General features: G+C 44.1%; 1 protein-coding gene across 7 annotated transcripts in view; it reads right to left on the bottom strand.

Annotated features, from left to right (window-relative positions):
* Crag (DENN domain-containing protein Crag) overlaps positions 1-26,276 on the bottom strand; it is a 134,260-nt gene that overhangs the window by 79,598 nt on the left and 28,386 nt on the right. For all 7 annotated transcript variants that reach the window (XM_055076958.2, XM_055076962.2, XM_055076961.2 and 4 more), the window contains exons 12-21: positions 24,149-24,242; positions 23,453-23,534; positions 22,225-22,267; positions 20,943-21,104; positions 20,726-20,867; positions 20,270-20,457; positions 14,523-14,747; positions 13,436-13,476; positions 6,455-6,599; positions 4,393-4,521 (exon numbers count right to left, since the gene is read on the bottom strand). In XM_055076958.2, coding sequence (XP_054932933.1) covers positions 4,393-4,521; positions 6,455-6,599; positions 13,436-13,476; positions 14,523-14,747; positions 20,270-20,457; positions 20,726-20,867; positions 20,943-21,104; positions 22,225-22,267; positions 23,453-23,534; positions 24,149-24,242 — 1,251 coding nt within the window. The remainder of the gene's footprint in view (positions 1-4,392; positions 4,522-6,454; positions 6,600-13,435; positions 13,477-14,522; positions 14,748-20,269; positions 20,458-20,725; positions 20,868-20,942; positions 21,105-22,224; positions 22,268-23,452; positions 23,535-24,148; positions 24,243-26,276) is intronic.

The following is a 26,276-nucleotide window of genomic DNA, read 5'->3' on the forward strand; positions in this document are numbered from 1 at the left end:
CTTCACTATGGTCATTGCCCCACCATTGTCAGCGGGACCACAATTGCCATTCCAGATTCCGTTCTCGGTCCAGGTCCCATTCAGGCCCTTGTTAGTCACTGACAGGATTGCTGGACAACAATTTCTTCTGGCAGTTTTTCAAAAAAAAAGCGCTGCCATGAAGACAAAAAGGCATACATATGACAGGAGAGGTGCTGAACTTCCAACAGGCATTTATTTCAAATGATCATCTATTTAAGCACTGAGCATCAGGTACGTCATGCATCATCATCCTGTTGTATGTGTGCCTTTTTGTATTCCTCTATAGTACTTTTTATGAAAACTATCAAGATGAACCAACTCGCCCAAACCAAGAGAGAGAGAGAGAGAGAGAACAAACATGTAATAATGTGAATCAGTGAGAAGGAGTTTTTCTTCACCCAAGGTGGGTCGCCTCATCAGTCCAGATAGCCATTGGCCCTTGCTGCTTCCCTGGTTTGCTTCACCAGCACGGTATTGTTACAATTTCTCGTGGGCACAGGTGCAGAGGTCAGCATCATTCCTGCCGTGCGACTAGACTGGCAGCGTGACAAAAAAAAACCATGCCCCTTCAAGCAGCCAACAGGTCTTCTGTCAACACATGGCCAGCCCTCTCTTACCTTCGACTTGTCTCCAACAAGCCTTTCAATGAGTGTTCATTGTTGCAGATGTATGTATGGTCATATTAGGTGCGAATTTGCTGACCTACTTCACCCTTAGTGCTAACCTCTGCACTTGTTGTCTAGCCGACATGATGACTCCTATGACAATGGCATCAACTACTAAAATGGCACCACAGATACCCTCATCTGTGTTCACCTCAATTCTGTCAGACTTCCCAGCCATCATGAAACCTTCCAATATTGAGCTGCTAGTACGTAATAACATCAAGTTGTCACCACAGGCCCCCCCCCACTGTTCTGCCGACTCAAGAGGCCTCACAGGTGACCACCTTGCCATCGCAAGGAGAGAATTCAACCACATGCAGCAACTGAGTATGATCCATCCTTCGTAGGTCTTCAGTTCTCCACATGGTACCAAAGCGTGACCTGGGGGATTGGCGCCCGTGCAGTGACTACCGTGTGCTCAACATGTGCACTGTCCCTGATCGTTGCCCACTCCCTCACATTCATGGCTTCGCAGCCAACCTAGGTGGAATGGTATAATTCAGCAAGATAGATTTAGTGAAGGCCTATCATCAAATCCTTGTTGAGCCAGCGGACAACAAATATCCTGCAATTGCGACACCATTCGGGCTATTCAAGTACACCTGCATGCTAATGGGGCTGAGCAATGCTGCTCAGACATTGCAGAGGTTTATCAACGAGGTCACCTGTGGACACCCCTTTGTCTTTGCATACCTCAATGACATTCTGGTGGCTAGTATTTCCCCGAGCAGCAAAGCAACCATTTGGGCCTGCTATTTTCTCGGCTCCAGGAACACAGCCTTCTCACCAACCCCGCAAAGTTTGTCTTTGGTGTCAATGACATTGAGTTCCTCGGACACCATATGACTTCCATAGGAATCAGACTTCCGGAAAGGAAACTTCAAGCCTTGCACGAATCCCTTCACCCAATGTCACTGCAAAAGCTCCCCAAGTTCCTTGGGCTGCTCAACTTCCACCGCCATTTTCTTTCTAACATTGCCCGAATTATTACACCACTGACAGCTTCTCAAGACCACTAAAGCTCCGTCCGCTCCACTGTCCTGAACGTCTGATGCTGAAGCGTCCTTCCAAGCTACCAAAAACGTATTGGCAGAGGCCACCGTGCTGGTGCATCCCCTACATGTTGCACCAATGCGTCTCATCAGCGATGCTTCTAGTGCGGCTGTCGGTGCCGTTTTACAACAGTTTCAGCGCAACTTCTGGCATCCACTCAGGTTTTTTACTAGAAGCTGAAGCCTGCAGAAAGTGCTACAGCACGTTTGGTCGCGAGCTGCTCACAGTATACTTGGGTGTTCTGCATTTCCGACATCTGCTGGAAGGAATAAGCTTTCACGTCCTCACAGATCACAAGCCTTTGACATTCGCTTTTTGTGGTAATCACAACACTTATACCGCACGAGAGATACAGCACCTTAATTTCCTCTCCGAGCTCACCATAGGCATACGATACACTGAAGACACAGTCAACGCAGCCGTAGATGCCTTCTCCCATATTGACACAAGAATGATGCAAGGCAGAAACATTTAAACAATGCGCGCAAGTTCGTGCGCCCCCTCAAAACGACAACGGCGTATTGGAGGAAAAGACGACGAAATAATGGCACGTGTTTTCGCCGCATGCACTCGCATCGCAGGTGGCCAGTGTCGCCGTCTACAAGAAGATGAGGTGAAGCGACGCTCGAGAGAGAAGAAGGCCTTCCTGATCTCCCATTTAGAATGTGGCAGTGCGTTTTATTTACCCCCAGGGCACAAGTTCGCCCACAATAAATAGTTGTATCTGGATTCCCTTAACTGTCCGTTACAATATCCACGGCCACATTTGACTTTGAAAAAATAGCTATGACGCAGCGTTCAGACTTCGAGCTTCGGAACCTCTGGTCCCTCCGGCATGCTGTCCCACACGCCCCTTCCATTTCCTTCAGGCACTATCACTTGCGACATGTCAAGGGCTCAAACATGCCTATTCGTTCCATTACGACTCCGTTAGCAGGTATTTGACAACCTACACTGCACAAGTCATCCTGGAGGTCATGCCACACAGTGTCTAATTACTTCCCGCTTTGTGTGGCCGAGTGTGAACTCTGAAATGCACCGCTGAGCTCGCGAATGCCTTCACTGTCAACGCTCCAAGACGACACAACACACGAAGTCGCCAATTCACTCCTTTTGTCCACCTGATGCCCAGTTCGATCACATTCACAATGACATCATTGGCCCGCTGCAACCATTTCGAGGTGCTCGCTACATACTCACTTTTTTACAGCGCTATACCTGCTGGCCTGAAGCATTTCCTCTCGCTGACGTAATGGTACTTACAGTGGCTTCCACGTTTGTCAGTGGCTGGATCTCACACTTTGGATGCCCCAGCGCTGTTATGACCAATCGTGGCCAACAGTTCGAAAGTGATATCGTCTGCGAACTCACATGCCTGCTTGGCATCTGCCATATCCATACTACCGCATGTCATCCATTGGCAAATGTAATGGTTTAATGCCTGCACCAACATCTTAAAGCCGCCTTAATGGCCCACCAGGCTCGCTCTTATTGGGCTGAAGACCTTCCTCTCATCCTGCTAGGCGTGCGCTCCTGGAAACTACGGCGTTTGTCTTCACTACTATCTTAATACAGCACGCTTCCGCTATGGGTGAGCAAATATCTTAGCTGTGTTGCAAGCGTCGGCGTATGAATAGGGTACATTTCTAACTTATCAGTGTAAATGTGGCTACTATCGCTGCCGCTTGCGATTAGTTGCGTGCTCACGAGTGCAGACGAGAAGAATCGAAAAGCGCCTTTTTGTTGTTGTTGACCACAACTGTTACAAAGCCTACAAGTAGTAAAGCCAAGGCTAGTTTGGTTGTAGTTCTTTTTTTCATGGAAGTGCGGAAAATGATGAAAGGAACGAAGGCATCTGCTTAAGAATCTGTTTGGTGCGTACAGACCGTTTGGTATGGCTTGAAGAGTCGTTCGCGTAGCATTCAACAGCATTTGACAGATGGTAAGCGCGATCATCATTAGCTAGACTTTTCACACAACATATCGCTGTGGCAAGTTTGGGGTGCGATCATTACAAGAGAAAGGAAAAAAATCGAATTTTGACAACAAAATTCAGGGGTGCGATCATTATGTGAGTGCGATCATTATGCAAGTAAATACGCTATAAGGGGGCTATTCACTGTAACAAGTTAACATCACAAACTTGTTTAATTCATGTTAGCAGTGGAGATATTGTGTATTTTCTTCAATGACCTATAAAATTACTGAGAGTCCAAATGTAATCGTTAGGTTTGTGGCATTAAAGCTGTATCTGTGGCCACTTGATCCAAAATTACATAGAACATAGAAACTTAACATCATAAGCACCTATTATCACTACCATTTTCCAAGTGGTATAGGTACAATGAATACATTAACAGCTGGGCGAGCTTGTACAAACTCAATGCTACGAACTTCACGACAGATGTTTCACACAAGAAAACCATAGAGTGCCCGCATTTATTTTATTGTTTGTTTCATTCCTTTCACTGCGCCTGATCTGTCAGACAGATTCTAGCAATGCATTGTTATAGCACAGCACCTTAACCATTACTGCCTGTAACAAAGTAATATTACCCACCAAAAGAAAAAAGCATGCACACAAACAAGAAAACGAGAAGCAAAAGTGATGACAAGACAGATAAATGAGTACGCAGTAAACATAGCCTATTACCTTGTTATAGTAGCCATAGGTTATCGCATTGGCTTGAATGCCGTGCTTTTTCATGTCAAACAGGATCTTGACAGCAAGAGCAGGCTGACCATATTGGCCACAAAGCAGCATAAGGATGCGATAAGAGACCTGAAATGTACAAAGAAAGATAAAATTACTGCTTTTGGTTGCACTCATGCAAACAAGAAAAACCAAGGACATTAAACCTGTTATCTTTAGTGTTTTCAATGTTGAAACTTAACTTTGTGAAAAATTAATTAACTGCCAAGATTTAATTTGATTCCTAGTACAGCCAACTCGTGTTCATTTAAACTCCTAGGGGCCATAGATTCTTTACATTATCAGTAATCTTAACTACCTGCATACAAGTACAATTTATTCAGCCCTAGCCACTCTGCATGTGACTAGGGCTGAAGGCGAGCTCCAGATCTAGCCCCACGCAGTCGCTTTGTGTTACTCCCTAACCCGTAGCGCGGGAATCGCAGCTACGTCGGGTTCAAATGAATAAGGCAACCAGCGGCGTCAACTGTAAGAATGTTTATAGCTACCAGCAATAAAGAACACTGGCAGAGGAACGTCCTCTCTGTAATAATAATAAATGGGCTGGCCTCGTTGCCCAGGATAGTCAGGCAAACGAGGTCACTCACTGGTTGCGGCAGGTACTCCTGTCCGGCAGGTTAGGGGTCCGGCGTCAGAAAGAGAGGGTCTCACCTGGTCACGCTGTTTTGTACCTTTTTTTACCTGGGCGAGGAGAATGTCCTCCTCGCCCGTCAGCTACCTGCCCACAAGTCGGGGAGGAAGGGTGCGCGTGCGTCGCGAGAGCGAGAGAGAATCAGGAGAGGGCGTAGTACGCCTCTCTCGTGTCTATGCCGGCTCTCGACGCGGGGTAAAATGGGCGCATGTGCTCCCCACAAAATGCACAAATTATAAATATGTGTCAAAATGAGGGCCATATCATATATGTATAACAAATTTTATAGGTTGAATCCGTAGACAATCGGCATCGCAGCTGCAAGATGTTTTGAGTCTTAGGTATACAGAACATACATCCGAAGACATGAGTGGCTGAAAAAATATTGTGTTTGCGTTTGGAGTAATGTGCACATAATGCGGCATGGGATGATTGAGGTCAACGTCGCTGTGTACAAAATAATCATTGAAGGCATTTGCCAAATCCTCCTTTACCAACAATCTACTGTTTAAACTAATTTGTTCAATTGGATCACTCCTCTGATTTCTATTCATGAGAGTGTTTAGTCTATTCCATAGTTTCTTTGAGTCATTCATACAAGACGAAAACATCTGCAGAAAATAAGCATCACATGCTTTTCGTAATTCTTTGGTTAATTTGTTACGAAAGATTTTAAATGTTTTTAAATCCAGAGGCTCTCGAGCTTTGATAAATTTGGCATATAGTTTGTCACGCTTCTTCATTTTTTTACAAAGAGCATTCGTTAACCACAGCTTTCTGAGGCATTTGTTTTTCCTGTTGATTTTGTAACAAAAATTATTTTATACACGGCAACAAACCTGCAAAGAAATATATTGTAAGCTGATTCAGGCATCATGTTCCTGTAAAACATCATCCCAGTTAATTTGCTTCAACTCTGTTTGAAAAGATGTTAGGGTATACTCGGTTACATTCCGGAAGGTTCCGTTCTGTTAAGGTCACACATGATACCTTAAGTGTGCATCACTACAATAATGATCATCAAAATGGGCATCAAGCAAATGCAAAATTTGAAGAGATATTATCTCCTAAGTGCTCACCTGAGCAAAAATGCCAGATAAGTTATTAACTTTAATAAAAAGTCAGATAATTTATGTTGTTCTTCAAGCAATCTGCCTGCTGTTTTCTCTCCAGTTTCATTTTTTCACAGCACCAGATGAGATTGTTTATACTTTCACCATGTCCCAGGCCCAATAGTAATAGAAAGGTGAGGAAAAACTCAAAAGCATTACTTCACTTGAAAACAGTCTGCTACTATACAACACACACAACAAAGGGCAGTTATATCAGGAAGACAGGAAGCTGCATTATAGACAATATATAGAAGCTAACCTCGTCAGGAGCTGGCAGCTTCAATTGCTGCATGCGCTGTAGCACTTCATCAGCCACACGTAGGGCCTTGGCTTTGGATGCAAAGGTCTTGGTGTAGGCTGGTAGATGCATGAACCAAACACTATAGCTTGTGGCAGCAAGACACCTGGAAAAATTCAAATGGAACGAGGAAATGTACTAGACACAACAAATAAAACACAAAATGCTGAAAACTGGTTTAGCCAGCAAAACCAAAGTTAACCATACAGTTAGAACAAGCAAAGTACAGTAAAACCTCGTTAAACCGTACCCGCTTAAACACTAGTTACGTCTTGAAAGTAGTAAAGTCAAATCCCCGACTCAGCAGCCATTGAACATAATGTGTTTTGTATCCACATAAACCGTACCAGCTTATTGTGTATGTATCGGTTAACACATAGTGTTTCCACTTTTCGTCGTGCGAACACGACAGTGCATCGTCTCCATCGGGTCGCCCGGCAGAAAAACAAGCCTCAGAGATCCGAACCATAAAACAGAACAACGACCTTTAAGCGCCCAGTGCATTTGCACGTGAAGCCACATCAACATCAACATCACTTCGGTGCCGTGCCAGGGAGCGTTGTGGCGACGTGCAAACAAGGACTCGCGTCATGCTGAAGCTCAGAAAAAAAGATGCCGAGTGCTCAGCATAGAAGAAAAATTAGACATCGTTCGTGCTATCGAACAGGACATGAAGAAGTCGGCGCTGGCACACAACAGGGATCTACTGTTGACTACAGTCTGTGGCATTTGGAATGCGAAGCAGTTCCTCGGCAGCGCTGCTGTGGCCGCGAAGAGATGTCAGCTACGAGGTTCGACTTTTCTTCATCGTTGCCTCTGTCGTTGCCGAAGTGTTGACTAGCGACAGTGACGAGGACGACACGGAAAGCGACAGCACGGGCGATTCAGGCCCGACAGTGGCAGAAGCTGCGCGTTACGTCAGCCTCATGAATGTAATCGTCGCGACAAGAACAGCACCCCACAATGAAAAAGATGCCCCGTGACATCTGCAGTGCTACAGTGCGTGTGCACGGAGAATATGCAACGCCAACGCGGCATCTTCCATGCGAGTGTTCGCCAAGAAGAGGGGGCTGGTTGAAAGGCTGGCTCACAGCTTCTGTAAGTTTGAGGCCTCGGTCGTCGCTGTTAGGCCGCCATGGCATCAAACGAAAATAACACTTTTGTCGCGCGAAGTGAATAAATACTGCATGTTTTTTCCCCATTTCATCGCACTCTCTCTGGGTTCAGCTTTCGACAGGTAAGTGGGCGATCTCATGCTATTTCGGTTAAGCAGTACTACTGTTTAGTACATACTTTTTCCGAGCTCCAGCCAACTACGGTTTAACGAGGTTTCACTGTATAAGGAAAATATATTTTGCATAAGAATTATAGCTATAAGAGCATTATTATCAACAAACTACTGCACAAATTGTTTTGCATGAAGTTTGGCCAATATTTGTGTGAGGATGTTGAGCCGATGACAGGTGGCGTAGACTTGCATGCCCAGAAAATGGGCAGAAAGGCCAATAAAAAGAATATTTTCTGGTTTTGCTTTTTTTTCCTTTTTTCTACAAGTTTCATTTATAATATGGAGGTCACATCCTGGCTTCATCGTCCCTTAGATTGCCCGATACAAAAGGAAGGACCACAGCAATCATTTTCATCACGACAGTGAGCAACCACGAAGAGAGTGGGTGGAACACACGGAAAGTCAGAGGTGTATGCGCAGAACGGTGGACATTGTGAGTGAAGTTGATTAGCAAGGAGCTGGCCTCGAAACAATGCTTTCTTTACAAAGAGTAAAAAATGGCCTCAGTGTTTGGCACCTTTCATAAAAGAAACAAAAAAAATTTGCACTGAACTGATTTTCAGCAACCCGATTTTAAATAAGTTCTGCAGCACTACCTTTTTTGTTTCAATTCCTTGCGGTGGTGCACTGTTTGTGAATGTTATGTCAGAAATGCTAGTGAATGAGCCTACATTCGAACTATCTTGAATCATTTAAGACGATTGTGATGTTGTAGCATATGTCTCAGCTTTTCACCAGTGTTCTTAGACATGTCAAACGCTGAATCATGTGCAACAACAGCAACCTTGCCGCCTGGAACAAGAAGCACTTACAAAGGGATGGGCACGGCCTCTAAGATCAGACAGTGCAGGCACAGGTTGGCCATACCATCATGTGTTTACGCCGCCATGCTGACAGGTGCACTCGGCACAACTGTCATGAAAATTTCACGCATACTTGCCAGAGTGAGTTGCTCATATCTACCAAGCCACCACTGGCTGCCGATGTGCTCCAAAGAAGCCCACATCATGCATCCAAAGCAAGTGCTTTGTGGCATAGAAAAGTTCAATATATCCCTTGCCAAGACACCAAGAAGGTATGAGGCGTGGACCAAAAAGCAACGCGAATTTGTAAAGAAATTTACGCAGAAGATTACTAAGACTACGCAAGTTCCCTTCGTAGACAGCAGGCTTAGCCACATGTGGGCGGCCAGGCACGGTCTTACTCGAAGGTGGAAGAGGCAAAGACATAACAAGAAGCTTCGCAGACGTATACACGCGCTCAACAAGCAGGTGACTGAGTATGTGGAACATGCAGGGAAATTGGATGAAGATGTGTGATGACCTGCAAGGCACACTGTCTACGAAGAAGATTTGGAAGCTGTTGCGGCACCTCATAGATCCGTTAAAAAGCAAGAGCGCATGCGCTCGAGACCTCACAAGAACGATCAACAGTTACGACGAGGACGGGGAGAAGCTCATTCGTGAACGCACAAGTAAATACCTCAAGACTGAGAAGAGCGGTAACCTGACTCACGAGTATGAAGGGGATAGGAACGTCGAGATGGACGAAGCCTTCACCGAACTGGACCTGGATGCGGCCATCGATGAAAGTAATCAAGGCAGCAGACTGGGAATTGACGGCGTTACATACAAGATGCTAAAAAATATGAGCGACAAAAGCTGAACTGAACTGCTAAACCTCGCCAACGCCTCCTGTGAGAAGAGTTCGTTACCAAAAGAATGGAAAGAAGTGGAGGTGCGTTTCATTCCCAAGCTGGGGAAACCACCCCACGTCGACAATCTGCACCCCATCTCCCTCACGTCGTGTGTGGGGAAGGTGGTCGAACGTATGGTTTTCAAGAGACTACAGAGACATCTGGACGTCACTGATCAGATGCCACCAACCATGTACGGATTCCGGAGGCACCTGAGCACGCAAGACGTCTTGGTGCAACTACACGAGCTGGTTATCAAGCAAGCGAAGACTCCTACGCCAAGAGCTATCCTGGTGCTCGATCCCAAAGGGGCCCTCGATAACATCACACACGAAAGTATTCTCCGTAACCTGCGCCAAATGGGGTGCGGAAAGCGAACATTCAAGTATGTGCAGGATTTCTTAAGCAACAGAATGGCAACGATCAAAATTGGAGAAGAGAAGTCGAAACCGATAGCCCTGGGAGACAGAGGCACCCCGCAATGATCAGTTCTTTCGCTGCTTCTCTTCAACCTGGCACTCCTCCCTCTCCTGGCTTTGCTTCAAGACATAGAGGGCATAGATCACGTTCTCTATGCAGACGATATCACTGTGTGGATGTCTAGGGCAGGGTCGGATGGAGGAGACCCTTCAGAGAGTGGCAAAGACCGTGCACGAGTTCGCTAAATCGTGTGGCCTCAGTTGCTCGCCACAGAAGTCAGAGTTACTCGTCATCAAGCCAAGAAGAAAGAAAGGAGATCAAGAGAATGTCCGCATCACCATCAACGGGACGACCATAACGCCAACCATGCAAGCACGTATCCTTGGTGTCATCTTCCAGAACAATGTCAAGGGGGGGGGGGGGGGGGCGTCGATCGACAAAATCAAGGTTTTAACGGAACAAATTTCGAACAAGATCAGAAGAGTCACAAACAGACAAAGAGGACTGAAGGAGGACGATGCACTGACGCTTGTCCAGGCCTTCATGACGTCGCACATCATTTACGCGGCGCCATACCTCAAGTTACTCAAGAAAGACAGGGACCAGTTGAACGTCATTACACGCAAGGCAACCAAGATGGCGCTGGGCATGCCGAAGCATTCTTTGACCGACAAGCTTCTCCGCATGGCCAAGCACAACATTGTTCAAGAGTTAATAGAAGCTCATCTGTCTAATCAAAGAGTTCGACTCAAACTTCGGCGGGACATCGTGTTCTTGCCAAGTTGGGTTGGCAAGAGGCAGAGCGGAAGGAAACGGGGCCGTTACACAGGTTGTGGGCGCATGAAATCGACAGTAAGCCGCTGCCTCGAAACATGAGGTTGGGTCGTAACGACGGCCGCAGAGCGGCTCGTATAGCGGCCTTGACGGAGACTTCAGATCAAATAGTAGAAGAGGAAGAGGGGGTCACTCTCTTCACAGACGCTTTGTTACCCAAGTTTTCATCAAAAGCCATGCTGGCAGTTACGACACGGGATGTGCTCGTAACCTGCGCCTCCATCAAGACGTCTTTTCCAGAGGTGGCAAAAGAGGCCGTGATAGCGCTAGCACTTGTGCAGCTCAAGGTGGGAAGAATTGTCACTGATTCGCAAAAGGCGTATAACAGCTACAGAAAGGGGTGGGTGTCTCTTGCGGTACTAGATAATCTAAAAAATAAGCGCGACATACCTGAAAGGAAAGTTGAGTTGATATGGACACCAGCTCACTCTGGGATGGAGGGCAACGAACTTGCCCACCAGTTCGCCCGAGAGATGGAACACCGGGTAGAGGAAGGTGAGCCACAGTCCATAATTAGTTATAGGGACATTACGAACCATTACAAGACGGAGAGGCGCCATTACCTCGATCCTCACAAATCGCTTAGCAGAGAACAGCAAGAGATCTACAGGGAGATACAGGCAGGATCCTTCCTGCACCCTTACCTTCAAAACAGGATGTACCTGGAAAGGTACGAGAAGGAATGTAATTTCTGCAAGACTCGGTTAGGCACGGTCCAACACGTCACTGGAGTATGTGGTTTCGTCAAGGCAATTCCCCCACCTCTTACCTGCCCCATTACCCTACACCATCCCTCACCCACCCTTACCGAGCGATGGGAGACCTTGCTAACCAGCCCCGCCCTGGAAGACCAGCTCGTCCTGATCTCTAGGGGCCAGGCGGCTAGGGAAGCATATGGGTCCTGTGAAGAGCGAACCACTTCCATCGACGGCGTCTAAGATGTCGAGCTCGGCTCAATAAAGTTGTTTCTCTCTCTCTCTTGTCAGGCTCACACGGGTTCATTACAAAGACTCTTAGCGCACGTTAGCCTTTAAAAAATTTCAGCAAGAGTTCATCATTGAAAGTAATGACTACAATGGAGAGACCATATGCAAATTAGACAATATAACATCTCAATTCATGCGGCTACTTAGACGAATAGCCAACAAACATAGTGAAATGAAAGAAGGCAATCTGATTCAACTAGTCCAAGCGTTCGTAATAAGTAGAATAGTATATGTGGCACCGTACCTACGATGGTACTCGTCAGAAAAATACAAATTAGACTGCTTAATCAGAAAAATCTACAAGCAAGCAATCGGACTCTCCATCACCACCAGCAACGATAGACTACTGCAGCTAGGTCTCCACAATACACTGGATGAGCTAATCAAGGCACAACGAATAGCACAGTACGAACGTCTGTCCAAAACTAAAACCGGCAGGCAAATATTGGATCGCCTAGGTATAAGGTATCATACTCAACATGGCATCAAAGTAGATATGCCCAGACACATCGGAGACATGATAACCATCCCTCCAATACCCAAGAATATGCATCCTACCCACCGTCAGGGTAGACGCGAAAGCAGAGCATGCAATATACAGAATAAATTCGGTAACAGCAAGGACACCACATTTGTAGACGCAGCTAGATACAGACACAAGCGCGCCTACACAGCAGTGGTGATAAATTACGAGGGAAAATGCACGACGAGCGCAACAGTTCACACGCTATATGCAGAAACAGCAGAGGAAATAGCTATTGCGCTAGCCATAGCACAAACACCAGCAAGCGTAATTATCAGTGATTCCCAGACAGCCATACGAAACTTCGCCAACGGTCGAATTTCCCCAGAGGCACTACGACTCCTGAAATTAGCTAATAACCGCGACAAAAATATCATCTCATCTGGACACCCGCTCACACACTACCAGACGGTAGTAATGAGGTGGCGCACCGCATGGCTCGAGAACTTACGGACCGAGCCTCGGTTAGCCCCGCCTCACCGACTACCAATGAGTGGGAGTGGGAAGATTGAATGACCAAATTTCACGAAATTACACAACACCATAAATTGCGGAGGCGTACATTTCCGCCGCCGCACCCAAAATTAAGCAAAAACCAGTCTGTAGAATGGCAGCAGTTACAGACCAGATCCTATCCGAGTCCAGCTATCATGCACCTAATACACCCAGATTTATACCCAATTGACATGTGCACACACTGCAGCTCTAGAGCCACCCTGGAGCATATCCTATGGGAATGTACAGCTGTAATACAGGGTAACGGGGATGCAGCCTCAAACAGCGACAGCCTCCGCGCGCGCTGGGAGTCTGCGTTGCTCAGCTCGGACCTGCAGCACCAACTCTGGGCCGTCCAGCGAGCCGAGGAAGCTGCCAAGGGCCAACAACCCTTGGCTGAAACCTAGGCGGGGTCCAGGCCCACCCCACCAAATCGCAGGGCACTGAATAAAGTTATGTGAATGAATGAAGAGTTCAGTATATCCATAAATTCTATATATCAGTGTTTGCTACAATGAGCTTCGAATGGGTAAAAGCAAGCCTCCTTTGTGACCTTACATCGCCTCCGCTCTGTCAGGATGTGCACTGCTGCACCAATGAATATCAAAAGCCAAAAACACTATGCCCTGCTCATAATGTGTAAAGCATTCATATGCTTGAACCAGGAAAATGAAGAGATGACACGATAGTGTGAACTTACTTGGCCCAACTGACAGGACATTCAGCTTGTATCCGGGCAGCCTGTAAATATAGTTAAAAACATAATTTTTTGCTTAACACCACTCCACTCCAAAATACAGCTAAAGTGCCAACATATGAGCCCCAACATATGACCAAATGTGGTAACCACCTATTGCCCACAACCAGCAATCTGTTACACCTGATGAGCTTTATTTTTCTTAAGGTAGAACGCAAAATAGCACGATGACAACAGAAGAGAACGAAGACACGACGTTGTTGTCGTCATGCTATTTTGTGCTTTACTTGAAGTTATGCAGTACCAACTAGCCCACCAGTCTGTTTTCCTTTATTTCTTTCTTTATTTTGTAAGTCAATATTAAAAGTACCTTTATTTACAAGTAAAAAAGAGCTCTTTCCTTTCCACACTGCTATAAATTGGATTCCATGTGTTTATCGCTGACCTATCCTCAACATGCCATTCCATATTTTAAAGACCATAGTCTCCAAGTACTGAGTTCCAAGGCATCCAAATTGTCACATTTACAAAGAACAGCATTTTCCCAAGTGATAAAAATTACAAAAACTCAGGGTAGAATTGGCACAGCTGCTGTGAAAGTATGGTGCCAGCTCCCATTATGTACCATATTCCTTCTACAACCAGTAAATTGTAGTTAGCCATCTGTAAGAAAAAAAAAAAGTTGTATTGCTTATTAACACGAAAGAAAACATACTTGGCCAATTACATTAAGCTTTCCTACAGAAGACCTTACTGGCTCTGCCTCATCCCACTGCTATGTCAATGTTTTTTATGGGAGGTGTGGTGCCCCCTCCATACTGGCCTTTGACTCAATGAAGGCAGCAGTGCTGTGCAGAGCATGACTTCTGAGATCACTGGCACAGTTGCATTAGGAGCCAGATTTGTCGTGAACTGGTATCTTAATTATATAAGAATGCTGCAATCCCTTCAGTCAGTGGCACACAAACAGGGGGGTTGTCTGGGAGTTGTAACCCTCAGACCCTTGTGATCAGGTGCCACACCGAACATCACACCAAACATCGCACCAATTAGTATTGTAGCATTATGCTTTACATGGCAGCCAACTCACTCGTAGGGCAGATTTGACCTCCTGCTTTGTACGCCGAGCGACAGGACTCGCCGATGGTTGGAACTCTGGCACCACTCGCAGCAGTGACATGGCGGGCTGCCGGTGAAACAGGGCCGGGTTAAGAGCCCCAAACACACCGGGGCTCCCGTTCAGGCCTTCCACTAGCGGTGGTTCGGGTGCTGAGATGAACACTGTGTGCTCATGGCTCTGCATAGATCCTGCCACCTGAATACAGGCAGAAAAAGAAAAGCTGAGTCAATGTCAAAGGGTGACATCAAAAGCAATTACATTTTTTATCATCTTACCTAACCTTAACTATTTAACGTCCCCTGAGAGTTCTACGTCTAGACGAACTCGTGAGCATTACTTGGAATTAGGTGTGTGCGAATACAGAATAGTAGATTGCTAATGAAATATTGAATCAAATCAAGAAATAAAAGCCAAATACCGAACTGAATATCAAATACCAGAAAATTTATCACAAAGCTTAATGCCTGCAAATCCTGGGCAAGAAAACATGGTGCTGCACATGCTCTGGAATCTCCTAGCATTGCATAACAAGAATGTAGCAAACTGGCAGTAACTTAGGCACACAGAAATCAATATATACATAAAGTATGGCCTACACTTACTAAAGGGAACTCAAAATTAGTATGCTAGCACTTAATACAGCACAGTTCTAGTATATGAAGGTCTGGAAAATATTTTTCTATTAATGGAATGTCGAACAGAATCAAGTGCTATTTTCCCTCTCAAGCGTAAGAATTAGTGACACACACACACACACACACACACACACACACACACACACACACACACACACACACACACACACACACACACACACACACACACACACACGCACGCACACACACATGCACATGCACACACATGCACACACACACACACACACACACACACACACACACACACACACTTATTTATTTATTGGGTGCCTGCACCACCAATAGGCATTACACAGCAGGGGGGGGGGACACTTTCATATTAGCAATTTACAGGAAATCATGCACTTAACATGTGAAAAAAGGAGTCATTTGAAACAACATTAACAACATGTGGCAACAAAGCATTCCATTCACGAACTGTTCTCACAAAAAATGAATAGCGGAGTACACCGCCCTTAAAAGGAAGTTCGTAAAATTTTAAATCGTGATCTCTTCGCTTCGAGACATAGAACGGTAGCTTCAGATATTTTGCTTTTTCTATACTAGTTTGAGAATAATAGATACAGTGGAAATTTTAATCTCACATTTTTTTTCTAGATTTAAGGTCTGGCCACTGAAGATTGCTATTGCTCTCTGAAATATTAAGTGACCTGTCGTAATTTCCAAGGACGAAACGAACTGCTCTATTCTGAATTTTTTTCAGTTTATCAACAAGATCTTGAGTATATGGATCCCAGCAGACGGACGCATATTCAAGTACCGTGCGGACGTGACTAAAATATAAAAGTGCCTTGAGATGTTTGGGAAAATGGCTGCTTTCTTCACTATGTAATTGGCGTGCTTTGACCACCTCAGGTCAGCAGTAAAGTAGATGCCTAGGTACTTAAAATTCTGTGCCTTGCTCACAGACACGTGGTTGATAGCGTATGTATAAGATGGGAAAGAGCGCTTCCTCGAAAAGGTGACGTGTACACATCTTTTAGCATTCAAAGTTCTGCCCCAATTAGCACACTACACGAATATCTTATCTAAGTCATCTTGTAGGCTATGCATGTCAAGTGAACTATCTATAACTCTGTAAATCACGCAGTCGTCTGCGAACATTCTGAACAAGGATGTAACACCATCATTAATATCATTTATATATAACAAAAAAAGAAGCGGCCCCAGAACAGAACCCTGGGGGACACCAGAAGTGACAGGACCATAGTTCGATGAGCGACCACCAGCAACTACATACTGCTGTCGCAGGGACAGGTACTCAGAAATCCATAAGATGACCCTTTCATTCAAATTGTAGCTGCGTAAAGAAACAAGATTATGTGCAACAACATCAAATTTCTTCTGGAAATCCAGAAATATACAATCAATAACCTTTTGTTTATCAATGGCTACTGCTAGGTCATAAGTAAACTCGACGAACTCGACGAACATGCTCCATTGTCTTGCAAGCTATACTTGTTAAGAGACACTGGCCTATAATTTTCTACCAAATTTCTTGGCCTGTTTTTATGAATGGGCACGATGCGAGCCAATTTCCAGTCTGTTAACAGAGTCCCTTCTTGCAAACTTATTTCAAATAAACGGCTAAAGTACAATGACAATATATCAGAACAGTTTTTAACAACTGTAGCAAGTAAGTCATCTGGGCCGCTTGCAACTGTCGGCTTTGCATTGTGCAATAACTTTCGAATACCTGTTGTACTAAACATAACTTCTGGCTTCGGATCAGCATCAAGTGATGGCATCTGTAGAACTCGATATTGCGATGAATGAAATACCGACAAGAAATACGTACTAAAGGTTTCAGCCTCACACGCATCATCATCAATCAATATATCACTGCTTTTTATTGTTGGTACCGAACAATCATCTTTGCCATGACTGCGAACAAATTTCCAGAACAGTTTTGAATGTTGAAACCTGTTTCCAAGTGTAGAAAAATAAGAATGTTGCACTATTTCTGCTAATGATTTAAAGTCAAGCTTCAGTCTTTTTAACTGAACCAGATACCCAGGACAATGCTTTCTCCTAAGTTTCTGATAGACATGTTTTTTTCTTTTGCTCAGAGCACACAAGTGGCTGTTGAACCATGGTTTATTTCTTTAGGTCTTCTAGAAGATAAAGTTCGTACAGGGCTAAACATGTCTTGAAGTTGCAGAAGATTTTCTTTCAAGATGGTCCATAACTGCTGAGTACTAAATTCATCAGCCAGATCATCGAAAACCGGAAAATAGGATTCCAATTTTATGTTAATGCTATCATAATTGCCTTTACTTTATGCTGTACTAAATACCAATGAGGTACTCAGTTTAATAGCAGACTTGTGTTTTACAACAATCTTTTATTGCATAGAAAGTTCTGCTTTCCAACTTTCCTCCAGAATACCGAAGGGTTTTCTCATCTTTACAGCGAGTTATCATAAGGCCAATTTGTACAACAGATTAAAGTGCAGACCACGCATCATGTGACTCAATCACCGCTCCACATGTAGCAATCATTGGTGCTGTGCACGGTCGATCGCAGTCTGTAATAGCGGTAACAAGCAGGTTTCTACTCATTGTGACGTTCAGGGTCATTTGCCACCTGTAAAAGGTTCTGAAATTGGAAGAACCATGGCTAATTCGCACAAGATACTTTCCTCCTTGTCAATCCACAGTCCACACAAATGTATCCAGCCGAGCAGTCAGTGCACTAGTCACATGACACTTTCGCGCCTGCCGCGTAAATCCAAAGCTAGTCTTGTTGCCCAATGTAGTTGCCCAAAGCTACAAAAAGAGCAATGTGTGTCTACAAACGGCATCAGGAACTGTACAGTCTGTCGCAAAGATGATGGCCACAAACAACTTTGCTGACATCCCATACACTCGCTTTAGTTTGCAAGGCGATTTGTCGGTCTTTTGAGTGTTGCGCTGCCGCTGCTAAGAGATCTGCATCGATTCGGCACCAAACTGTAGGTTTAGTCGCCGACACTCGACGAAGCAGCACTCATCCCCCGTCAGCAGCGAGACTGACTGGACAGCCTGGCTCAGTTCCGGGGACGTCGACCGACAACTTGAACTGGTGGGCTGGGCGGAAAAGGCCAAGCAGGCCCAGGGCCTTACTTGAGCCCAAACCCTCAGCCACGTCCCTCTTTACCCTTCCCCCTTTCAATAAAGTTTATCACCACCACCACCACCAATGAGGTTTAATGGCCTTGACAGTGTGACCATGACGAAAATTCGGCATTGGCCAATGTGGTAACATGGTGCGAGCGGTCACAGAATGCTTGCCACTAATATGTTCGTACCGGTGGCTCATTAGTAACTGGTCCCAAGATCAAGTGTACGGGTTAGACTGACAGCTGTTGAAGCAGTGTTAAGTTCTCATCTCCGTGTATCCAACACAATCTGTGTGCCTTCCAACTGCTAATCGGCCTGATCTTCAAGCATGCTTTCGCACTTTTCAAATTACGCACTGCTCTTGTTGTCATTCCCTCTGACTGACTTGCGATATCGTTTCTATTGGTCCTGTCAACAGAATGAACCTTGCATTGACAAAAAGCAGCCTCAGCTGACACAGTACCATTCTGCAAATAAGGCGCTGTGTGTACGCAGGCAGTAGGGCAGAAGCACTCCCAGAGACAAAGTCCACAACCGTGTCAGCTGAGCTGGCGCGTCCCTGGCATACTCAGTGCTCCTTTTGCACTGAAAACAATGAAGTGACGCACTCGCTTGTGCGGCATTGAGAACGAGAGGTTTTGCAGAACACATCACGTTTGTTACACGAGTCTCTACACCAAATATACCGAATACCATATTTTGCACCTATACCCCACACGAAACATTTTTAAAAAATTTAACAGTAAAGCCAGGTTTGAGTTACATGCGAATTTTGCCTTGAAGTGTGACTTCACGGCAGTGTCAATTCTGCCTTGAGATGTTTTTCAAGGCAATGTTCCCCATCAATTAAATTTTGTTATCTCTAAGGGAACCCCACCATCTCCCCACCCCTGTGTGTTGAAGCTCCTTTCTCCACTCTTTCATGGTCGCTCAGACTCCTCTTCTTTTCGAGTTGATATTTTATGTTCAGCAGCTAGCGAATAGCGCGTGCGGCACTGGCGAACAAGAACTCCAATAACTATGAGCTGCGCTTGACGGCAGTCCTTTAGAGCCCAGCAGAAGCTGAACATAATAAGCGTCACAAAAGAGGTAGGGAACAGAGTCCGAAGATACGATGTGGACGAGTCGTGCATCTCTGTATGGAGACTGTTTTTACAAAAATTTGAGCGTTGTTGTGCGCAGTTATTTCTGTGGGTCATATGCGGAGATTTATTTTATTTTTTTCTTTCCAGGCAGTTGTAATTGGGGACGCGGATTATATGCAGTAGCAGCTTATATGTCAAAAAATACGGTATTTGAAAAATCAAATATTAGAACAGAGCTCACAATACTAGTACTTTCACATACAATTCTCCCCTTGAAACATTAACAGCTGGAATTCACTCGATCAGTTTCCAGAAGCATCTGTTCGACAATTCCACAATGCCTTTATGCATTATTTCCATAATCTTCCCAAGCCTCAAGTCTTCCCGTGCTGTACCTTGTGTCCATGTGCTGCTCCTACCCTAACTTCATCTAATATTGTATAAAGCTCATCTAGTAGTGTTACAGTTTAAGCATTGCAGTATGAAAAACTATTAACTGGAACAGCAATGCCTTTCCCAGCAAATTTAGAGTCTGTGTGTTTTGAGAAAGTGGTGCTAGGCATGGAAGTTTCTAGCAAAATATCCTGCTTTGAGCACTGACAACTTCAATTCTGCAATTAGAACATGCTCCATTAGGTTCTTAATTAAAATGTTAATAAGTTAAGTTTCATTAATAACCATATTGGCAGTTATAGCACAAATTCTGATATCTTGGTCAGCAGAAATGAACATTTAATCTTGAATCCATTATTTCTTCTTAAATAATCGTTGCTGAAGCACACAGTAATGTTTGTAACAACATCCCATGTTGGTTCAACAACGCTACAAAGCCTGAAAACAGTGGCTACAAACACAATATGTTCATAAATACACACCTCCAAAAGCAGATGCTCTGCAGATTCACCGGCAGCATCCACCCTTTCTGTACATTCGTCAAAGAAAGCCAAGCTGACATCTTTGTCCGAGACAAATGAGCGCTCTTCGATGAAACGGGTGAACATCTGAGTGTGCATCATCAATTGATAAAAGCGATGGTACGTTCGATCTCGGCTTTTCAGGAAGCCTGCAATGGTTAAAGCAGGTAGAAATTAGTACACCACCTATGATAAAGGCCAGCTTTAACAACCCTAGCATACAGCTCAAATTGCTAATATTGCAGAACACTAATGTCATTCTATAATAGTCTAAAACTACATTGAAATACTGCTGCTGATAAACAGAACACCGATGCCCATGACAGACAGCAGGTAGACATATGTAGAACACGGGTATTACAAGCTCGCCTGTAAAATTTTGATAAATTGCTGAGCATCATTAATTAACCAGCTTACCATTGATGTCAAAGAGTGAATTTGGGTCAGTGACCCCAGGCTTTGGAGCTGTGGTGATGGGCCTCAAGTAGGAACCAAAATCTTTCAGAATGGCTGCCATAAACCGTAAGAATGCTTCCTGAATGTCCAACTCCAATCGACGCTGCAGACAGATACAGTAACTATTAGTGCGTCACAAAACTAAATAAATCCCTTAGCAAGGTTGTGTACACCATACCTCCTTCCTGTGAAGCCCAATTTCTCTGTCAATAGGCCCCAAGGCACCCCCAGCAGAAGTGTTCTGTGCAGCTGCGGCTGCGATGCTGGCAACATTGTTTTCATACAGGCAGACCTTCTCATATAAGGACTGCAGGTTGCCACGCAATGTTTTTGTTGCTTTCTGCACAAGACACAAACAAGATATTTTTTTTTTTTTCTGAAGCGCCCAAGGTGAACTTTATGTAAGGAAAGGGGGGGGGGGGGTACGTCTGTGCCATGACAGTGTACGTATGAAAATGAATAGTTTAACAAATTGGCAATAGTGAAGGTACTGAGTGTATTTCCACCTCATCTCCATTATGCAATGCAACAAATGAACCTGGTAGTCATTTCCACAACCTATTGTACACTTGCAGTCGGAAGATTTTAGAAGGTTTGTTTGCAGAGGGACTTAAAAAGATGACCCTAACAGCTCAGCATGTCAAGATACCGTATGTGATGGGCAGGTTTAAATACTAACTTGCACGGACCATTTTTAACCCCCCCCCCCCCCACCCCACCAAAAATATATGAAAACTAACCAGCACTGCATCTTATTTCATACTGTTTGAAACAATGCCAAAAGCAGCCAAGCCTGACCTGCACTGATGTTATTCAGATGTCACACATCAGTGCACACACCAACAGCCAGGTTACACAAATAAACCGTTAAGCTACTTATTTCTCCAACAACAAAGAAGCTGCATACATATGTTTATTTACAGCATTCTAAGCCAAGACAGAGGGATTCAAAGAATAAAGGCAAGCTATTACTAATCATAATACGTAGAACAAGCAAGAGAAAGGAGTGTCATGGACTGCACGAACATTCATGGCTAATAATTAACTCAATGCTCATGCGTGTGATATTGCCATTCTTCTGAGCATCCCCGACTGCAAGTAAAATAGCTGTTCCAGTGGTGCGTGGCCCAGAGCAAGAATTACCAATAAGTGCAATAAGGCGTAAGCAATTAAATGGAGAAAAGCAAAATATAGGCAAATGAGATGATCAAGTTTTGTATGATAAACGCCTTTCTTGTTTCACTTTCCCAGTAACAAGATGCATAACAGTGTCTTGCATACAAGTTAATGAATGCCCACAGTAGCCTTGCAAAGCGAGTAAAGAGCCGCAGTCACTCAGAGAGTGTTACATCAAGACTGGTGAATAAATTACCAAGCGAGTGCAGCTGGTCAACATAGAACTTTTTATCATGAAAACAAACTTGAAAAGTGAAGCAAGAGAGGATGAGTCAACTACATACCTTGGGAAGAAGCTTTAAGGTGAGAAAACTTTTCTCTTCATTTCTGGAGAAGGGAGACAACAGCAAATGTCTGTCACATTTTGAGCGCATCACAAGGTTGATTGATTTACTGATGGGTTTAACATTCCAAAGCAAAACCTACTACAGCACGACACATGCCATAGATGAAGGCTTCTGATGAATTTGCACTGCCTTGGGCTCTTTATAACATCTAAGTGCTCAAGCATCTTTGCCTTCTGCCACCATATAAACGCAGCTGCCATGGCCACGAATCAAACCTGTCACCTCACGCTCCGCTGCGAAACGTCATAGCCATTGAGATAGGATACTGCACAGATAGGACGTACTAAAAATTTTCAGTTAATGAATGAAACAAGCTTTTTGTTATTGCTGCTAAAATAACAAAGTAAGCTTTTTTACACAAATGTTCAGTGTTGGCACATGGCCCAAGAAATTTGATTGTCTGTAATAGCACTGCACCTTTTCAGTCTAGCAACACAACAGCATGGCATGTCCTGTCCAGTCTCTCCTTTGTTACAGACACACTAGAGGAAAACACTGTTGGGTTACGCTGACAGCTACGTCATTACCAAACTTTTGCCAATGACAAAAGTTTGACAAGCCAGCAACTGATGCACAAGCCACAAACAGTGCTTGTGAAACATGTCGGCCAGCTTTGGTTTCCCAATGCATTATAATTTTTGGAGATGACTTGCCGAGGTTTAAAGACTGACCTAAACTGCTTTAAAAAATAGTGCAATAATTCCATGTGGGATATTTTGCAGGCTTTACCCAAGAAGGCAAAAGACATGAAAGTAAGCATGTGCAAGAGATTAATTAAAATGGATTTGCATAATTGCAAGTTGCATGCTTTGAGACATATAATGTTTGTGCACCTTGCATTGTTTTAATGCACATTGACCATCTTGAAGCATTCTCGCGATGGAAAAATGGAAAAAGCAGCACTTTCAGTGGTGCCCTGTTGTGCCCTCAATACTGTGCCGAGAACACTGCAGAACTTAAAATGCCTTCGCAGTTCACGAACAAGAGAAATTAGGAAAAGAAGTTGATCTTCAATTGCTACTTTCTCTGGAGAGTGTGTAGTCTTTTCACATTATACAAACACTGAGCAGGTTCAAAATGGGGTGATCTGCCATCCTGGCCCGATTTCTTGTTTATGTGTTCTCATACAAATAAAAAAATTTTAAAGGCCAAAATGAACACTCACATGAAAATGGTGTTGGTGTCGAGATCAATGCAGGCCACTTCTTGTGGGGGCTCATACATGTCAAAGTACCTTGAATCCACGCCTGCAATGAAACAAGCTTGCATGAGCAAATTTGGCGCTGAGGACATATTTTTGATCGACCACTTTCACATAATCATCAACGTTCACAGAAAGCAGTAACCTCCAAAGTGATGTGATTATCATTCACTGACATCACACCTTTGCTGCACATTACATCAGCCTACATAACATGTGAGTAAAGCTAACATGCCTGCCTGCGGTTAAGTCTCATTTTCTTTCACTAGCATACGCCGTGTGTGTGCACTGTAAGTGAAACCCTTGAAATGCTGATCTAAAGCAAGGTCAGTCCTCTGTTTTCAGCCATAACTTACTTAAAAAGAAAACTTTAAAGAAAACAATCGGGTCTTCTCGAGAGGAAAAAAGAAATTATGGAAACCTAGACTATGTCTGTGGCTAAATAAATGACAAAACCTTGGCATCTTGAGTCTTCAAGCATAAGGCATGACAAAGCTCACAGAGCACAAACAAGTGCAATTACCACTGTGTTTGTTAAAACAGTACACTACTTCAACTAGTCTTCAAAAAACTTCCAAAGGTTCAAAGCTGAAGACTCCTGCTGTGACTTTTAAGCTTTAAGACAATTCTGTGTTGCATTCTTGATTTGAGCAAACTCACCAACAATGAAGGGCAGTGGAGCACTAAGCACATCAGAAAGGCCCAACGGACACAGTGGGATGTAAGGGCATTGCCAATGGAATGGGAACATCAACTGCAAGGAGTGAAGAATTGGGTTCGCACTATTTTCTCACCAACTTTAGTATGGAACATGAAAGAACACTAAAAGTGAATCGCAAGCATATTCAGTCACGCATACTAAGCCTTTTACTGAGCCTAATAGCCTAATTTCTTTCAAAAGGAAGAGAAGGAGACCAAGGATGCCAGCCTTGCAATTTGAGCTGGGAACAATCAGGGTGATGTAACAGGACAAAAATACCTTAAAAATGCTAAGACATACATACATGAAGAAAACAAGTTACAAAAACTATTCGGCTTCAGCAACTCTGGTGGTGAGAGCAACTTTTCTGAGAGTGAACAGCCAACTCGAAAAGACTGTGTTGTGATGCAGTCGGATTGTTGTGATGTTTTTTTCTACTGCCATTTTTCATCGGAAATAATGCCTATAGCAATAAACTGTTTAAAAATGGATAAAACGCAACTCGCTATCACTCTCAAGCAACTAAGAATATTCTCTATTCTTTAGGTTCTAGTTTCCAACAAAGTAGCCAGGGTATATGATATTTACTCAATACTTTTATGTATTAATAGATCAAAACATGTGCGGAAAAGGCATCAACACATGGTCCAACTTTTACAAACTTTGAAAATACTAAATTATGCTGCCATAAAAAAGAAGAAGAAAATAACAATATAGAGAGAGAGAGAGAGAAAGGACACTGCGAGTGGGTTGGTTGCCAGAACAGCTCTTCATTATCATAAATGACATTGACATAAATTTAGAATCTATCTCTATGAAACATCTTCACGGTAAATATTTAGTCGAATCTCGATAATTTGAACTTAAAAGGGGTCCTGAACCACCCCTCGGGCTTGTTGAAATAACCCAGTCTGTGGGTAGCATGCACTGCTATGAACATCTCAGCCAAGTTTTGCTGTCAGACGCGGTGCATTGAGCTCGCAAGCAGAGCGCGAGGTCACCTTTTTCACAAATGCTCTCTTTTCAACAGAAGCCTGCTCCTCAGTCTCTTCGGGATGCTTTATTTTGTAGTAAAGTGATTCCCATATGCGGCTGCTATTGGTAGCTGCCGTCTGCTACATAGCGTAGATGGCGCGGCCGCCACACGGTGCCATGGCGAGTCCACTGGCTAAGTGCAGAGTGGCACACTGAGGACAACTGCATTTGAATTACGTTAAGCACGTCATAGGCACCAAAATCGGAAGTAGTGCCATCTACGTTACTATCCAAAATGAAATTTGAGCTGCGCGCCATAGCGACGTTTAGAAGGCGAAGCATTGTGGGCATGTCCTGCTCCGCCGTAGCCTTCACAGTGCAAGGCTTTGAAGAAGGAGTGGAAGCACAGTGAAGGCCGTGTTTGACTGCCAATAACTCTGCCGCTTCTGCTGAATGCATTGAAGTACTTTATGTGGCAAAGTATTTCTGAAATAGCCTATTTTAACTTCAAATGCATTTATGCTCTTCGATAGAAGAGTGGTTCAGGGCCCTTTACAAAGATATGATGGAATGAAACGAAGTTCGAATTAAAGGAAGCGCACTGAATGGAGAGCTTATGCACATCAATGCACTAGACGGTGCATGTGCAAGTAGCTAACACATGAGTTGCAAGTTACGAAAGTGTGGCTTCATGCCAGAAGATGATCTTTACTGCTGTGAAACAGCCACATGAAGGCAAAATACACATATAACTATTGTTAAATTGTTTAATTCTTTGGTTTGGGTTATACAGGCGAAAATACAGTTGCAACAGGAGACAGGAGCAGCAGCCGTCATGCGGCCGCACTGCCGAGAGCGTGTTCAGTGGCACGGTATGTTTGAATCGACTGTCACAAGCGCTTAGCAATTGAATTATCAGGCGTTCTCATACATTTAAATAGACATAATTTTGACAGGACCATAGCATCAGTTCAAGTAAGCCAGAAGTTCAAATTAAATGGGTGTGAATTAACACAATCTCACATAATCTTTATCAACATATCTGTTCATAGTAGTTATGTGTATTCCTCATATGTTGTGACCTTATAGTACTTCCGCAGCCCACTGACTTCT

This window comes from Dermacentor andersoni, chromosome 2 (assembly GCF_023375885.2).
Source record: "Dermacentor andersoni chromosome 2, qqDerAnde1_hic_scaffold, whole genome shotgun sequence".
NCBI lineage: Eukaryota > Metazoa > Arthropoda > Arachnida > Ixodida > Ixodidae > Dermacentor > Dermacentor andersoni.